This window comes from Cajanus cajan, chromosome 9 (assembly GCF_000230855.2).
Source record: "Cajanus cajan strain Asha chromosome 9, NIPB_CcT2T_4, whole genome shotgun sequence".
NCBI classification, from domain to species: domain Eukaryota; kingdom Viridiplantae; phylum Streptophyta; class Magnoliopsida; order Fabales; family Fabaceae; genus Cajanus; species Cajanus cajan.
In genome coordinates, this window is record NC_138525.1 from 1585863 (window position 1) to 1601506 (window position 15644).

At 30.5% G+C, this 15644-nt stretch overlaps 2 protein-coding genes across 3 annotated transcripts; one reads left to right on the forward strand and one right to left on the reverse strand.

Moving 5' to 3' along the window:
• Positions 1–5: 5 nt before the first annotated feature.
• Positions 6–314, forward strand: LOC109794007 (uncharacterized). The gene has a single exon (XM_020353483.3). The coding sequence runs from the start codon at positions 6–8 to the stop codon at positions 312–314; it is 309 nt and encodes a 102-aa protein (XP_020209072.1).
• An 11962-nt stretch (positions 315–12276) lies between these two features.
• Positions 12277–15616, reverse strand: KCO1 (Outward rectifying potassium channel protein). Of its 2 annotated transcripts, none has more exons than XM_020367095.3 (3): positions 15332–15616; positions 13026–13960; positions 12277–12931 (listed from the first exon to the last, which is right to left on the reverse strand). In XM_020367095.3, the coding sequence occupies exons 2-3, from the start codon at positions 13919–13921 to the stop codon at positions 12781–12783; spliced, it is 1047 nt and encodes a 348-aa protein (XP_020222684.1). In that variant the 5' UTR covers positions 13922–13960; positions 15332–15616; the 3' UTR covers positions 12277–12780. The 2 variants fall into 2 exon arrangements, with proteins under 2 accessions (XP_020222684.1, XP_020222693.1); XM_020367104.3 differs by lacking the exon at positions 15332–15616 and adding an exon at positions 15093–15305.
• Positions 15617–15644: the final 28 nt, after the last annotated feature.

Genomic DNA, 15644 nt, shown 5'->3' on the forward strand with positions numbered 1-15644 from the left:
ATCCCATGGCTATGGAGATCGTAGAGAAAGTGGTGAAATTAAGGTACCATATTCTGGGGGCACTTGTGTTGTGTCTGACCCTCATATCCCTCTTAGTGATGGCCTCAAGTCCAAGATTGATGAGCCTCTTCACCTATTTCTGGCCACTCTTCCTCTCCACAGCCCTAGTCCTTGCCCTCGTCATCTTCTTCGCTAAGACTCCACCTTTCTCCCCCACCGACGCTTCTTCCTTCCACAACGCCGCCCAGGGCCTCCTGGATTACGTCGCCGGCCACCATGACCCGCCATTCGATGCTCGCCACAAGTCCGACTAAGGTTAGAGTCTCAGTATGGTCAGAGTCTGACTAATTTCCCAATTTTTTTTTAATAGATAAGATAAACTCTTGGTTTAGCAATGTTTTCATTTTGATCCATTGTTAATTTATTTTAAATTTGTTGATTGCTAATTATTTTAAATATTAAATTAAGTTAATGTATTTTGAATGCGGGGAATCTAGTAATGGGTCTCGAAAGTTGTGGAACTGTCGTACTCGTACAGTGCGCATGTGCCATCCATATTAGCTGCTGACTCCTCATTTGCCAATCACTCTGCCCAGTACCAGGGACACATCCCTCAAAAAGTATTATTATACAAGAAAAATATATAAATCATTAATTATTTATAAACTTTAATATACAAATTCTTCTTTTTAAGGAAGATAACTCAATCCTCTTTCTTTTAACTTTTAGGTTGTGTTTGGATTGAAGGATAGATATGAGTGAGTGAAAAAGGAAAGATTTGAAGAGAAAGAAAGTAAAAAGTGGGGTTGTTTGGATTAAGAGAAAGATAGTGAAAAGTTTGTGAGAATTTGTATAAAAATTGATTGATGTAATAGATAAAAGTTAAAAATTTAATAGATGAATATGTAATTTACACTTTTACACTTGGATTAAAAATGAGTAGAATATTATTTATTGTAAATAATAATAATTATAATAAAATTATATTAATAAGTATAACTTATTAAAAAAAATAATGATAATAATAATAATAAATATTAGAAAAATAATAAGAATCATAATAAATAATAATGATAGTAATTATAATAAATAATAATAATATTAATAATAATGATAATAATAATAATATTTATAATAATAAATAATAATAACAAAATATATTATGATAATTATATTTTTTAACATTATTTTATTAATGTTTATGAAAGTGTTATTATTTTAATTTTATAAACATGTATTACTTTATTTTTTTATATATTCACTTTTTGATGTCAATATTTAAATAATAGTATTTTCTTAATATATAAAAAATGTACAATAAAATTTTTGAAAGTTAATTAATAAATTAAAAAAATTGATAAATCATTGATATAAATTAGAATGAAATGAAGATACATTTATTAATTGTACAAGTTAATTTTTACCAATTAAAAAATTAAGAAATTTTTAACATTACAAAGTAGATGGGTAATAACATATTTGTAAAATGGAACAGAAAATACAATAAAGTCATCAATTAAGTAAACAATAATTAAATATGACATAAAATAATAGAAATAAAAAATGTTACAACTAAATAAAACATATTTAAATTACAATAATAAAAAAGAAAATAAAATAACGTAGTTTATTCAAATGAACACTAAAAGTCATCAAATTTTTGTTCGAGGTCATCAAGCCTGTTATGTACTCATCGAAACCTCTGTTAACATTGATGGTCAAATTATTTAATCCTTCTTGTAACCCTTGAATGCCAGTCCATATTTGGGAAAGCATTTGACCATCATACTGGACTAAGGGTTGTTGTGTGATGTCGGCAAGCTACTCGTCAGCATGGTCCTCAAGCATTGCATGGTCTTCATCTTCAACATTTTGGCCATGATCATGATTATCCCTGCCATGTAACCAAACCCCGTTAACATTGACGAAATTTAATTTTTTCAAGGTTTTTTTATTAAAAAAATGTGGTCACCCTAATTCGACTGCAATATCAATTGATAAGTCTACGTCAGAAACAGCCAAAATGCATGAAATTAAAATGGGGTATGGAAGAGGCATCCCATTGTCCTTGCATTTGACCATGTGTTGCATGATAAAATGGGGTCAGCTGATCAAAATGTTATTCTTTAAGGCCCATAACACAAAAATGTCTTCCTGCAAGAGTTGGGAAAAATTACTTGATCGGGGAGCCAATATATGGACGTGGACATAATGTAGGAGTCTGTCTTTAATGTTAAGACTTCCTACATTTATGACATTTCGGCCCTACAGCTCTGGTCTAATTATAGATGTCAGTGCTATGTCACGGTCGAACTACATCTCCTCTGGGATGTCTGTAAATGGTAATTTTTGCCTCTGATATTTCAAACCAGCCAGAGTTAATCAATCAGATGGTTTTATTCTTATCTTTGTTTTGTTCACGTCACTATAGAGGAAACCAGCTTCAGATACTCTCAAGTTCGAATAGAAGACCTTAATAAAATCTTTAAAGAAATCACATTTGAGAGCCACAAAATGCTGCAAACCTTGATATTCTATATGGTAGTGAAAATACAGCCCTGATGTGACAAAGTAGCTAAAGTCCATAACCTTTGGATGAAGGACTATCCTGTGGTAAAACTCCTTGCCATATTTAATCATCTGATCACGCTGGCTGAAAAAACGTGTTTGATTTAAAACTTGTTCAATTTGTGGTAGTCTGGGAACAACTGCTCTGTCTGAGGTGGCAGGAGTTTTTCCTTTTGTTTATTTTGAACTTTTTTTTTCTTGAACCGGATGTCATACCTGAAAATTATATATAAAATAACCAATAACAAATATGACGTTAAACATAAGACATATTCCATAAAACATAATTGCAACTAATAACATTAAAATGTGTCTTTCACCATTAATAAATACTTTTATAACATTATGGTCAAGTTTACAATGTTTAAACCATTAGCAAAACATTACATATAATGCATAAAAAAATATAATAACTACGAATGACAAATCAACCACTTTTACCCACGAACTTTAACAATTGGATGAGAGAGAAACGAGCACACAGACCTAGAGCTCTTCTCTCTAGAACCTCTCTCTAAAACCTCACCTCCTCAACTGCACATAGGTCCTATTTATAGAAATTCAAGAGTGACCAGAACGGCCCGTTTCAAATCCAGAACGGCCCGTTCTGAACTTGAACGTCATATGTAAAATTTACATCCAAAACGGCCTGTTGGCCGTTCTGCAGTTATATTTTTACCCATAACAGCCAATTTGGAACGGCCCGTTCTCAATTAGGGTTTTTAAGCCAATTTACTAGTTTGGAACGGCCCGTTCCAGTTTGGGAACGGCTCGTTCTAGGCTACTAAATTACCCTTGTTTTAGTAATTTGGAACGGTCCATTCTGGGCTACTAACTACGTTACACGCCTGGAAGCAAAAATATGTCACCATAATCGATTATGTATGGCACATAATCGATTATGTTGGCTGGGGGTTCAGTTTTTCACCACGGTTTGCCCTCCATTCTTCATTCTCATACCTCGGTTACCCTCCCTCATGCATAAAGAAATGAAGCTTACCTACAATGGCTGCCCCGTCAAGAATCACTGCAGCAACAACCACCCTCGCACGAGCACACAACACACACAGAGCTTCCAAGTCTCTTATAAACGCGTCACTAGTGAGACCCATTCAGCCTCATTTCAAACGCGTCACTGTGCATTCAAACGAAAGACAAAGGCTCGTGAACCATGGCAGAGATTTCTTTGCTGCATGGCACAGTCTCTGCATGCATGAGCATGGCAGAGCTTCATCTCTTTTCAGCTTTTGGGCAGGGGTACTATCGGGTTTTCTCATTTCTTACGTGGCTTTTATCTCTTTTCTTCACAACTGCGCGAGGAACGGCCACGCGGGTTCTCCCGGTTTTCTTCGCTTTTCTTTCGGTGCAAATCAACGGAAACAAACGTCAAGTTTCTTCACCTTTCGTTCGTCGTGAACAGTAAATCCCCTGAAACAAACAGGGGCTTAAGGGAGCTTCATCACCCTTCTACCGCTTATCAGGATGATAAATAAATTCCTAGTTTATATTTGACCTCGCTCCAATTTTTATAAAAAAATATCTGATTTAATCAAGTATGAGTATGAATATGAGTAAAATTTAAAATATTAAATTGAGAATAGGAATGAATATATAATTACTTGTTTTCTTTTCGTTTTTAATTTAATATTTATCTTCTTTGATTGTTCTTGAATTTTAATATTTAAGTATTAGTATTTCTAAAATTTCTTAATTAAAATATGAGATAGACAAATAATTTAATTATTATTGTAATATATCAGAAAAATAAGTTAAAAATATTATATATATTTTTATTAAAAAAATAATTATGTTTTACAAGTATTAACACGGGTGTGGATATATCCAATATTTGATAAGATAAGACAGAAATATGATGAAAATTACATACTCGTTAAATATTGAAGACGGGAATGTAGACAAATTTAAACCACAAATACCGAGATGAATATCATTAAGCCCCTGCGACGAACGAAAGGTGAAGAAACTTGACGTTTGTTTTCGCTGATTTGCACCGAAAGAAAAGCGAAGAAAAGCGGGAGAACCCGCGTGGCCGTTCCTCGCGAAGTTGTGAAGAAAATAGATGAAAGCCACGTAAGAAATGAGAAAACCCGATAATACCCCTGCCTAAAAGCTGAAAAGAGATGAAGCTCTTCCATGCTCATGCATGCAGAGACTATGTCATGCAGCAAAGAATCTCTGCCATGGTTCACGGGCCTTTGTCCTTCGTTTGAATGGCACAGTGACGCGTTTGAAATGAGGCTGAATGGGTCTCACTAGTGACGCGTTTATAAGAGACTTGGAAGCTCTATGTGTGCTGTGTGCTCGTGCGAGGGTGGTTGTTGCTGCAATGATTCTCGACGGGGCAGCCATTGTAGGTAAGCTTCATTTCTTTATGCATGAGGGAGGGTAACCGAGGTATGAGAATGACGAATGGAGGGCAAACCGCGGTGAAAAACTGAACCCTCAGCCAGCATAGTCGATTATGCATGGCACATAATCGATTATGGTGGCATATTTTTGCTTCCAGGCGTGTAATGTAGTTAGTAGCCCAGAACGGGCCGTTTCAAACTACTAAAACAAGGATAATTTAGTAGCCTAGAACGGGCCGTTCCAAACTAGTAAATTGGCTTAAAAACCCTAGTTGAGAACCGGCCTTCCAAATTGGCTGTTATGGGTAAAACTGCAACCCTAGAACGGGCCGTTCTGATTTGAGAACAGATCGTTCTGGATGTAAATTTTACATATGATGTTTGAGTTTAGAATGGGCCGTTCTGGATTTGAAACGGGCCGTTCTGGATTTGAAACGGACCGTTCTGGATTTGAAACGGACCGTTCTGGTCAATCTTGAATTTCTATAAATAGGACATATGTGCAGTTGAGGAGGTGAGGTTTTAGAGAGAGGTTTTAGAGAGAAGGACTTTAGGTCTGTGAGCTCGTTTCTCTCTCAACCAATTGTTAAAGTTCATGGGTGAAAGTGGTTGATTGGTCATTCGTAGTTATTGTATTTTTTTATGCATTGTATGCAATGTTTTGCTAATGGTTTAAACATTATAAACTTGACCATAATGTTATAAAAGTATTTATTAATGGTGAAAGAAACATTTTAATGTTATTAGTTGTAATTATGTTTTATGGAATATGTCTTATGTTTAACATCATATTTGTTATTGGTTATTTTATATATAATTTTCAGGTATGGCATCTGGTTCAAGAAAAAAAAGTTCAAAAGAAACAAAAAGAAAAACTACTGCCATCTCGGACAGAGCAGCTGGTCCCAGACTACCACAAATTGAACAAGTTCTAAATCAGACACGTTTTTTCAGCCAGCGTGATCAGATGATTAAATATGGCAAGGAGTTTTACCACATGATAGTTCTTCATCCAAATGTTATGGACTTTAGTTACTTTGCCACATCAGGGCTGTATTTTCACCACCATATAGAATATCAAGGTTTGCAGCATTTTGTGGCTCTCAAATGTGATTTCTTTGAAGATCTTATTAAGGTCTTCTATTCGAACTTGAGAGTACCTGAAGCTGGTTTCCTCTATAGTGACGTGAACAAAACAAAGATAAAAATAAACCATCTGATTGGTTAACTCTGGCTGGTTTGAATTATCAGGGGCAAAAATTACCATTTCCAGACATCCTAGAGGATGCAGTTCGACCGTGACATAGCACAAACATCTATGATTAGACCAGAGTTGCAGGGCCGAAATGTTAGAAATGTAGGAAGTCTTAACATTAACGACAGACTCCTACATTATGTCTACGTCCATATATTGGCTCCTCGATCAAGTAACTTTTCCCAACTCTTGCAGGAAGACATTTTTGTGTTATGGGCCTTAAAGAATAACATTTTGATCAACTGACCCCATTATATCATGCAACACATGGTCAAATGCAAGGACAATGAGATGCCTCTTCCATACCCCATTTTATTTTCACGCATTTTGGTTGTTTCTGGCATAAACTTATCAATTGATGTTGCAGTCGAATTAGGGTGGCCACATTTTTTTAATAAAAAAACCTTGAAAAAATTAAATGTCGGTAATGTCAACGAGGTTTGGTTACATGGCAGGGATAATCATGATCATGGCCAAAATGTTGAAGATGAAGGCCATGCAATGCTTGAGGACCATGTTGACGAGCAGTCTGCCGACATCACACAACAACCCCCAGTCCAGTATGATGGTCAAATGCTTTCCCAAATATGGACTGACGTTCAAGGGTTACAAGAAGGATTAAATAATTTGACCATCAATGTTAACAGAGGTTTCGATCGAGTACATAATAGACTTGATGACCTCGAACGAAAATTTGATGACTTTCAGCGTTCATTTGAATAAACTACGTTATCTTATTTTCTTTTTTATTATTGTAATTTAAATATGTTTTATTTAGTTGCAACATTTTTCATTTCTATTATTTTATGTCATATTTAATTATTGTTTACTTAATTGATGACTGAATTGTATTTTCTGTTTCATTTTACAAATATGTTATTACCCATCTACTTTGTAATGTTAAAAATTTCTTAATTGTTTAATTGGTAAAAATTAACTTGTACAATTAACAAATGTATCTTCATTTCATTCTAATTTATGTCAATGATTTATCATTTTTTTTTTAATTTATTAATTAACTTTCAAAAGTTTTATTGTACATTTTTTTTATATTAAGAAAATTCTATTATTTAAATATTGACATCAAAAAGTGGAAATATAAAAAAATAAAGTAATACATGTTTATAAAATTAAAATAATAACACTTTCATAAACATTAATAAAATAATGTAAGAAAATATAATTATCATAATATATTTTGTTATTATTATTTATTATTATAAATATTATTATTATTATTATTATTATTATTATTATTATTTATTATAATTACTATCATTATTATTTATTACGATTCTTATTATTTTTTAAATAAATTATACCTATTAATATAATTTTATTGTAATTATTATTATTTACAATAAATAATATTCTACTCATTTTTAATTCAAGGATAAAAGTATAAATTACATATTCATCTATTAAATTTTTAATTTTTATCTATCACATCAATCAATTTCTACACAAATTCTCACAAACTTTCCACTCACTTTCCACTATCTTTCTCTTAATCTAAACAACATCACTTTCCACTCTCTTTCTTTTTAAATCTTTCTTTTTCCACTTCTCTAAATCCATCCTTCAATCCAAACACAACCTAAACCTAAAACCTCATTGCCATGCCTACCCGCTAGTGTTCTGCTATCCTCTCAAGTTTCAAATTTTACGAAATGAAAAATCAAATCAATTTAAAATTGAGAAATACTTTCAACCGAATTTTTCTTCATATGGTAATATTTTTATTAAACGACGCATTATTAATAAGATTCTTTAAAGTTTAAATTTGATTTAACCCCAAACGTATGGTTCAGCGATAGAAATTAATTCACGCTTAAACAATCGACTGTGGATAATTCAGAAACGAAAAAAAAGAGTTTAAATTTGATTTGAATCTAAAGTTGTTAATATGTTATTTTTCTTACACCAAAGTTGTTAATATGCTGTGCATGTTTGGATCAGACTCAGTAACATGGATCTAACCTTCTCTATCCCACGTTTCAATATGAAATCACAATTGAATATATTACTTTATTTATAAAATTGGTCAATATAATAAAAAAGAGTTGTGTTTTAATTATTGAAAAAATGTAAATTGCTTTGTACTTTATAAAAAAAAGATTATTTTTTTAGGATTTTCAAGAAAACGATTTGCTCATAAAGGCAGCAATTTTTTTAAGATTTATTTTACATTATTTTTAATTTTTCACATTTTTAGATTAAATATATTTTAATTCTTATAATATGAAATAGATTATTTTCTATCTCTTAAATTTAAAATCATTAATTTTAATCTATATGACTTGAAAAAAAAACATGTAAATTTTCATACTCAATAATCAATACTGTTGGTATCGTACAAAATGAAAGTATTACTAAATTTGTCGCCGTGAAATATATATTAAATTTGTCGCCGTGAAATATATATTATTTTTCCTTGAGAGATTAATACAAGTTATACCTCAATCCTTTTCCATATAAATAGATCTCTTAAAATTGATGATAGAAGTCTCTTTCAATGATTTTTTTTATTATAATTTTTTATAATTTTTTTGCACTAATGTCTTAAGATTTTATAAGTAAAATTTTGTTAAGAATTAAATATTTATTTTTAATATTTCATAAAATAGAATAAATTTTTATATAATTTTATTATTGACTTTAAAATGTTATATAAAATATTTGATTAGCTATTATTTATGTTAAGAATCACCGTAAGAAAAAAAAAATCTTAAATGCTCATTCATATTAAATCTCATATATGACATGTGTTTTTTTTGGTAAAAATATATGACATGTGTTTATCGTTAATAAAAGAATATGTATATTTTGAAAGTGAAAAAGATTACTTTAATCGAAAGTGGAAACCGTAATTTACTCTTTCTAGAAATCATCTTACACTAATAGTGTGTTTGGATGATGAATTTCACAAATTCAAGGAATTTTAAATTCTTGGTATTTGAATTACTTTGATTTTAATTTCTATTATTCTTAAAATATTTTGTTTAGATGAGTCAATTCAAATTTCTTAAATTTTAAATTGTTAGGTTGAATATGATAATTTTATTCCATCATAGTAAAATTGATTTTAAAAATATATTTATATGTTGAGATTTTTAAATTAAATTTTATAAAAATAAATACTAATCCATTTTTAAATATTTATTAATTTTAGAAATTAATATTAGATAATATTTAATAATTTTAACAATTAATATTGAGTAATGTTTAACAATTTTAAAAATATTTTTGAATATCTAATAATTAAAAAAATGAAGAGATAAGATAAAATATATAGGTGAAATAAGAAAAACAAATATGAGGAATTTCAAATTCTCCCATTTTTGGGAGAATTTGAAATTCTACTATTTTAAGGAATTTCACAAATGATTGGATTTCAAATTCTTTGTAAATTCCTCATCCAAACAAAGCATTTCACCTCAAAGAATTTGAAATTCTTCAAATAAATGAATTGCCCCATATAAATTCCTCATCCAAACACACCATAAGGTTTATTTGAAAAAAGAAGAAGAAGAAGAAAAGAAATAGAAGAAAAGGGAGAAAAAGTATGAAAAAGTAAAAAAAAATAAAATTGAAGTGTGTTTGAATGAGAGAAGAGAAGAGAAGTGTAGATATTTTAAGGTGAATAATCGTTTTAAATTTTTTTTTTCTAAAATGAGGAAAAGTGTGAAAATTTCAATTTTTTTGTAAAAATAGTGGTCAATTATATATGTATATATAAATAATAATAATATACTTATTATTTATAAATAATTTTTTATGAAAAATTGAAGTTCCAACAATAATATTAAGTAAATAAATAAAATATTTTTAAGTAAAAATAATTATAAAAATTAAGCTCGATAATAATAATTATAAACAAAAATAAATTTTATTTATATTTTGAATAAAATTATTTATAAAAAATTAAACTTATCATAATAATAATAATAAATAACGTTTATTTATTATATAAAAATAAATTTATGAATAAGAAATAAAATTTCATTTTATTACCCCTTTTTTTTTTTACTAAATAATCATTACTTTGCTCTATTTTTCTATATTTCTGAATACTTGTTTTCTTTTTTTCCCTCTTCCCTCCGTTCCTCATTACGGAACAAATGCCGAAATAAAGCGATAGGAACAGTTACAAAAATCATTTGTTATCTTTGGAGGTTAGAAATATTTAACTCTTCTTAAAGTTAGATGCTGACTCAGTTGGAGGTGAGAGTATGCACAGAAAACAATGATATTCATGCAAACAAAAAAGCTTCTGTCAAATTGTTAATGTCAGCAACATACCAAAATTGATAAATTTGAAAATTGAAACAAAACTAAATTTATCGTATTTATTTTTATAATGATTTGCAAAGATTTTTAATTAATGATATGTTTGGTAGAAAAAAAATAAGTAAAAAATAAAGTGAAAAAAATAGAGAAGAGAAAAATATTTGAGTAAAAATGGGTTAAAAAAAGTAGAGAGAAAATTTGATTGTTTGGTTAAAAATAAATGTGAGAAATAATATTATTTATGTTTAATAAAATAGAAAGAAATAGGTGAAACATAAAATATATAGAAAAATAAATAAATAAATAATAGAATAAAAATTAAAAAAATATTTTTTTATTAAAAATTATTAATTATTTTTTTATTTTAATCATTTAAAATAAAATTTATAACTAAATAAATAGTATTTGGATTAAATATGTTTTTCATCCTCCAAAAATTGATTCTATTTGATTTAGTTCTTTAAAAAATATTTCTTTGATTTTAGTTTTTTATATTTATATAATACCTATTTTTAATCATTTTTAAACATTGTTAACTTTTGTAATTAAAATAGATTATTTCAACATCAAAATCGTCACTAGTTCTACTTACATGAAACTTTTTTAAGTTAAAATATTAATTATTTATAATTAAATTAAAATTTAGGATACAAACTACTTTTACATTTAAAAATCTTCTCTAATTTCTGCGTTTAACTTGTGTAGGACACATCGTCATACTGAAAAAGTTAGTTTTTGATCTATTTTGCATTGTAAATTAATCCTCCATATTATTCCGTCACTTCATCAAATTTATAAAATTCTTTTTGGTGTGTATTTATGAAATATTTTGCTGACCCTGTAAAGGTACGCGCGAGAAGTTACAGCTGAAGAATGATTATATTGATTTTATTCTTCTAATGTATTTTTTCTCACTTTCACACCATTTTAATTTCCCAGATAAAATTAAGTGTACACTGTATTGCAGTACTTTTAGTTTCAATTTATCAACATAGTTAATGTCGAGACTGAATTTCACTTTCATGCAGAGAAGGAGACTATGGATTAAGTAACTTTACATACTTATAACAAAATCACTCTCAATGGAACTTTAGAATTGAGTTCTAATAAGATTTCCACTAATTACGTATTCAACACGAGAAATTAATTTAATTACGTATTTTTAGTTAAGTAATTTACACCTTTAATACTTAATTTTCTACTGATTAATTTGATTATTTTAACATTTAAATATAAACACTAGTTAAACTTATTAATTACATCTTATTATATTAAAATATTTTAGTTTAAACTTCTTACTAACATATTTTAATACGTTTTATTGATGTGTTATGGTTAACTAAAATAATATATAATCTCAAGCGTGTAGTTCAGCGGTAGGAGTTGATCCACTCTTAATCAAGATCAAGGATTCAAATCCTACCTTGTGTATACAGCCGCATTAAATCTTGGAAGTGGGATACTCCGGGGACGAACCAGAAATAAAAAACTAAAATAATACATAAGCATAAAGTAGCATATTAGAAATTATTTTACATAATAAATAAATAAAAGGATATTAGAAAAAGAATTATCAAGCATATTAAAATATATATTAGAAGCATGCGAAATTATTTTTATGTCTTTCTATATATATATATATATAATTTTAATAATATTCTCACGTGCATAAAGTAGTCGATACGAAAGTGGTATGCGAATGACTTCTTCGTTAGCCATTATTTGTGAAAAATAAAAAGTTTTTTACTTTAAAAAATGAGTAAAAAATAATTGACAAAAGAAAGCAAACAAAAGGAGCAACAAAAAAATTCTTTTTACTTTGTTTATGTAGTGATCATGAGATTGAACTTGTACCCATATTAACAAAAAAATTGAAGAAATAATAAAATTTTGTTCACGTAATGACCCAGTTTGTGTCAACATTCATCTATAAAATTTACAAATAATAACCTCAAAATCAGCTCCCCGATTTCATTCTACTTGATCAAAGAAAAAGTGTAGAGTGTAGACTAAGCAGAAGGGAAATATGCTCTGAATGTTACGAGAGTATTTTAAGCATGTAGAATAGACTCTGACGTGTAAACTTTTAAGCTTATATAGTTACATGAAATGTATAAGAAGCACCTTTGATTGAGAGTCGTCAACAATTAGATTGTCTGAGACAGACCAATAAACTTCAGTCCGTTCAAGAAAATTCAGACTTTCCATCCTCATCAAAACTCTGGTGTGTCTTAATTTCGTGATGAAAGTGAAAAATGCAAACACTCTATACCAACTTGGAGCATGTAATGTGTTAGTTTAAGATGACTGAGCAAGCGTTATGTCAGAAGCTGAAAGAGTACCAGAATCATCAACATCAAGCTCTTCAAACTCCTGCATCACAAGTGATATATCTTCTTGACTAATCTTCCCCATCTCTTTGAGCTTATAAATAACGAATTCAGCAGCCCTGTGAGAAACATAACACAACAAATAAAAATGAATGAAGCCATGTAAATTATTTATAAGATAATAATATGACTTTGAAAGAATGCTCAACTAACCCAACAGTTCCGTCCTCATCAAGATCTGCAGCCTCCAAATCTAAATGGGTCATTTTCCTAGTAAGAACCCACTTGACAAGTTCCTTTTGTCTGCTTTCAGTATTTAGCTCAGCCATGTAAAGGAAAACCTGAGCTAAACAAATAGTACCTGTTAATATCCAAAACACAGCAAATATTCTTCCTGCTTGAGTTGAGAAACTTTTATCCCCATAACCAAGGGTTGTAAATGTAGAACAAACACAGTAGAATGCATCAACAATATCCAATTTCTCAACAGTGACCAGAAAAATTGTCCCCGCAATGATGAGAATCCAAACAAGGAAAAAGACCAGAAAAAATTTGTATCTTGTTTTATTGGTCTCAAGCTCCTTTAAAATTTCAGTTGAACCAACCTTTTGGTGCATGCGCATAGCTTTAACTAGCAAAAATTCCTGTTTCTCAACCAAGTAGTCTGCTGCCTTGCTTAGAATTAGTCCCATCAATGCCATTCCAGAGAAAACAAAAGCACATGCAAGTAGTTTTGTAAGGTCGCTATTGGGAACAAGATCTCCATATCCAACAGTCGTCATTGTCACAATTGTGAAGTATAAAGCATCAAGGATTCCATCTGTTTTTAACCCCCTAATCTGGTTCCTGACAAGGTAGAAGATTAAAGCACCTACACCTAAATAGACTACAAGGTAGATAGCAACTCTTTTAAAGCTTGGGTGTACATTCTGAAATATAGAGACAGTATGGGGAATTGGTTCATTGCCATTTGTCTCAGCAGGAACACAATCTGTTCCAGGAGCACTTCTAGAACGGAGGAGCCTCCTCTTGTTTAACCGCCATTTAGCCTTTTGTGTCACATCGGGTGATCCTGACAACAAAGGCACCTTTACACCATTGTTGGCCATGCAGATGAATTTAGCAGACAAGGATCGGTAATATAGGACCTGATTCAGTTGCAAAACAATTCAAACTAGCAACGTCAGTTAAATAAGAAAGGAATGTACGTGAACAACCATAAGTCATTAGACTTGAAAGTAAAAAAAAAAAAAAAAAGATGAAGCATATTATAAAATATAAATTCATACGAGCTTCACTGAAAAAATAAACTTGTGTGTTCAAATATAGACTAGAATAGGTGTCATGCCAGCGATCAGTCCAAATTCTAATTCCAAGTTCCAACTAACTACTACAAACACTGTTGGGATGCAAGGAAAGTCTCACATCGTTCAAACAAGAGGATGGACATGAGTTTATATACACATAATTGTCTCCATTGGTTGAGATGCCTTTTGGGTGATGTCTAAAAGTAAAATCGTGAAGACTTGGGCTCAAAACGGATAATATCTCACTAATGTCGAGACATGTGTATGTGTGCGGTAAACGCTGGTGCTCAACAAACACAAAATGAACTCATTTGGATTGATCATCACATACAAACAATATGGATCTCCTGAATTGCATGCCTTCATTCGAAGAAAAGGCAGAAAATGCATCCTAACAGGCCTTAAAAGTATCATAATAGCATCGAAACACAGTGACTTTGCACACAAGGCTCTAGATGCCCGAATAGAGCAAACACAACTAATCAACAAGGCCTTCTTACTTGCACTCAATTTATCAGCCTCAGAAATAAAACACTTCAAATTCTAATGAAAATTCCATCAACCTAGTCACATGAACATTCCTAGTCATGCCCTCGGTATGAATAAATAGAATAAAAGGGAACTGAAAACGTAAGAAACCTGAAGTCAAATAATTTTGAAGAGCAAAAACAACACAGCTTTGAAATAAATTCCAATTTCTTTGCTCAGTCCATTAGTCACCTCAAGGAATTTAATCTTGCTAAGTATTTTCCTCTGACAATCATCCAAGAGAAAAAAAAGACAGTTCCGAACAACAATAACCCAAAATTACACACACAAGTCGAGATCTATGCCTTCAAAATGGCAACTTGCAAGAGCCACCAGAAATAAATAAAATATGTTTCAAGATCACAACCTAAAAGTAAAAAAAATCATTTATTACTAAGAGTTAAGACAGTAGTGATAAATTAAATTTGGGAGAAACTAAACTAACAAAGTGGATCTGAGTTGAGGACAACAGTTAATACTTCAAGGTAGACCATGTGAAAGAACTGATAGATTTTGAGAAATACATAGCAGCAGTGCTATACAAGTACATCCTATTCCTGACACACTCTTTGCAATGAAAAGAAACTTAGAGAATTTATAGGTCATGGATGACTAAACAATAACAAGGAGAAGAGAATTCAAAGGAAACAATAAGCAGTGGGAATTCCAATATAAATCTCTGACCTTTCAAGTGGTTTGTTGTTTGTTGCTGCAGGAGATGACTGTGGCTAAGGCTTCTCCTAGCTTCTGATTCAGTGGAAGTGGATCCCATTTGATCTACTGTCTGAATCATTAATCATGAATTCAGTTCCGCGTTAAGCATAACTTGTTTATTTAATAATCAAATAAATAAATGGATCATTTTGAAAAGGACAAAAAGTTCCCAATTCCTGTATATGCGGCCCACTTGGCAGTTCTTCTTTCAAGTTCCAACTATATTGACTTCTGGTTGCTGCCAGAATAGAAAAAGGAGGTGCTTTCCCACCGATTCATCTAC

Coding starts and splice junctions, on each gene's coding strand:
- KCO1 (XM_020367095.3), bottom strand. CDS start 13,921: ATGGCCAACAATGGTGTAAAGGTGCCTTTGTTGTCAGGATCACCCGAT. Junction 12,932..13,025: donor GATGAGGACGGAACTGTTGG/GTTAGTTGAGCA, acceptor TGTTTCTCACAG/GGCTGCTGAATTCGTTATTT.
- LOC109794007 (XM_020353483.3), top strand. CDS start 6: ATGGCTATGGAGATCGTAGAGAAAGTGGTGAAATTAAGGTACCATATT.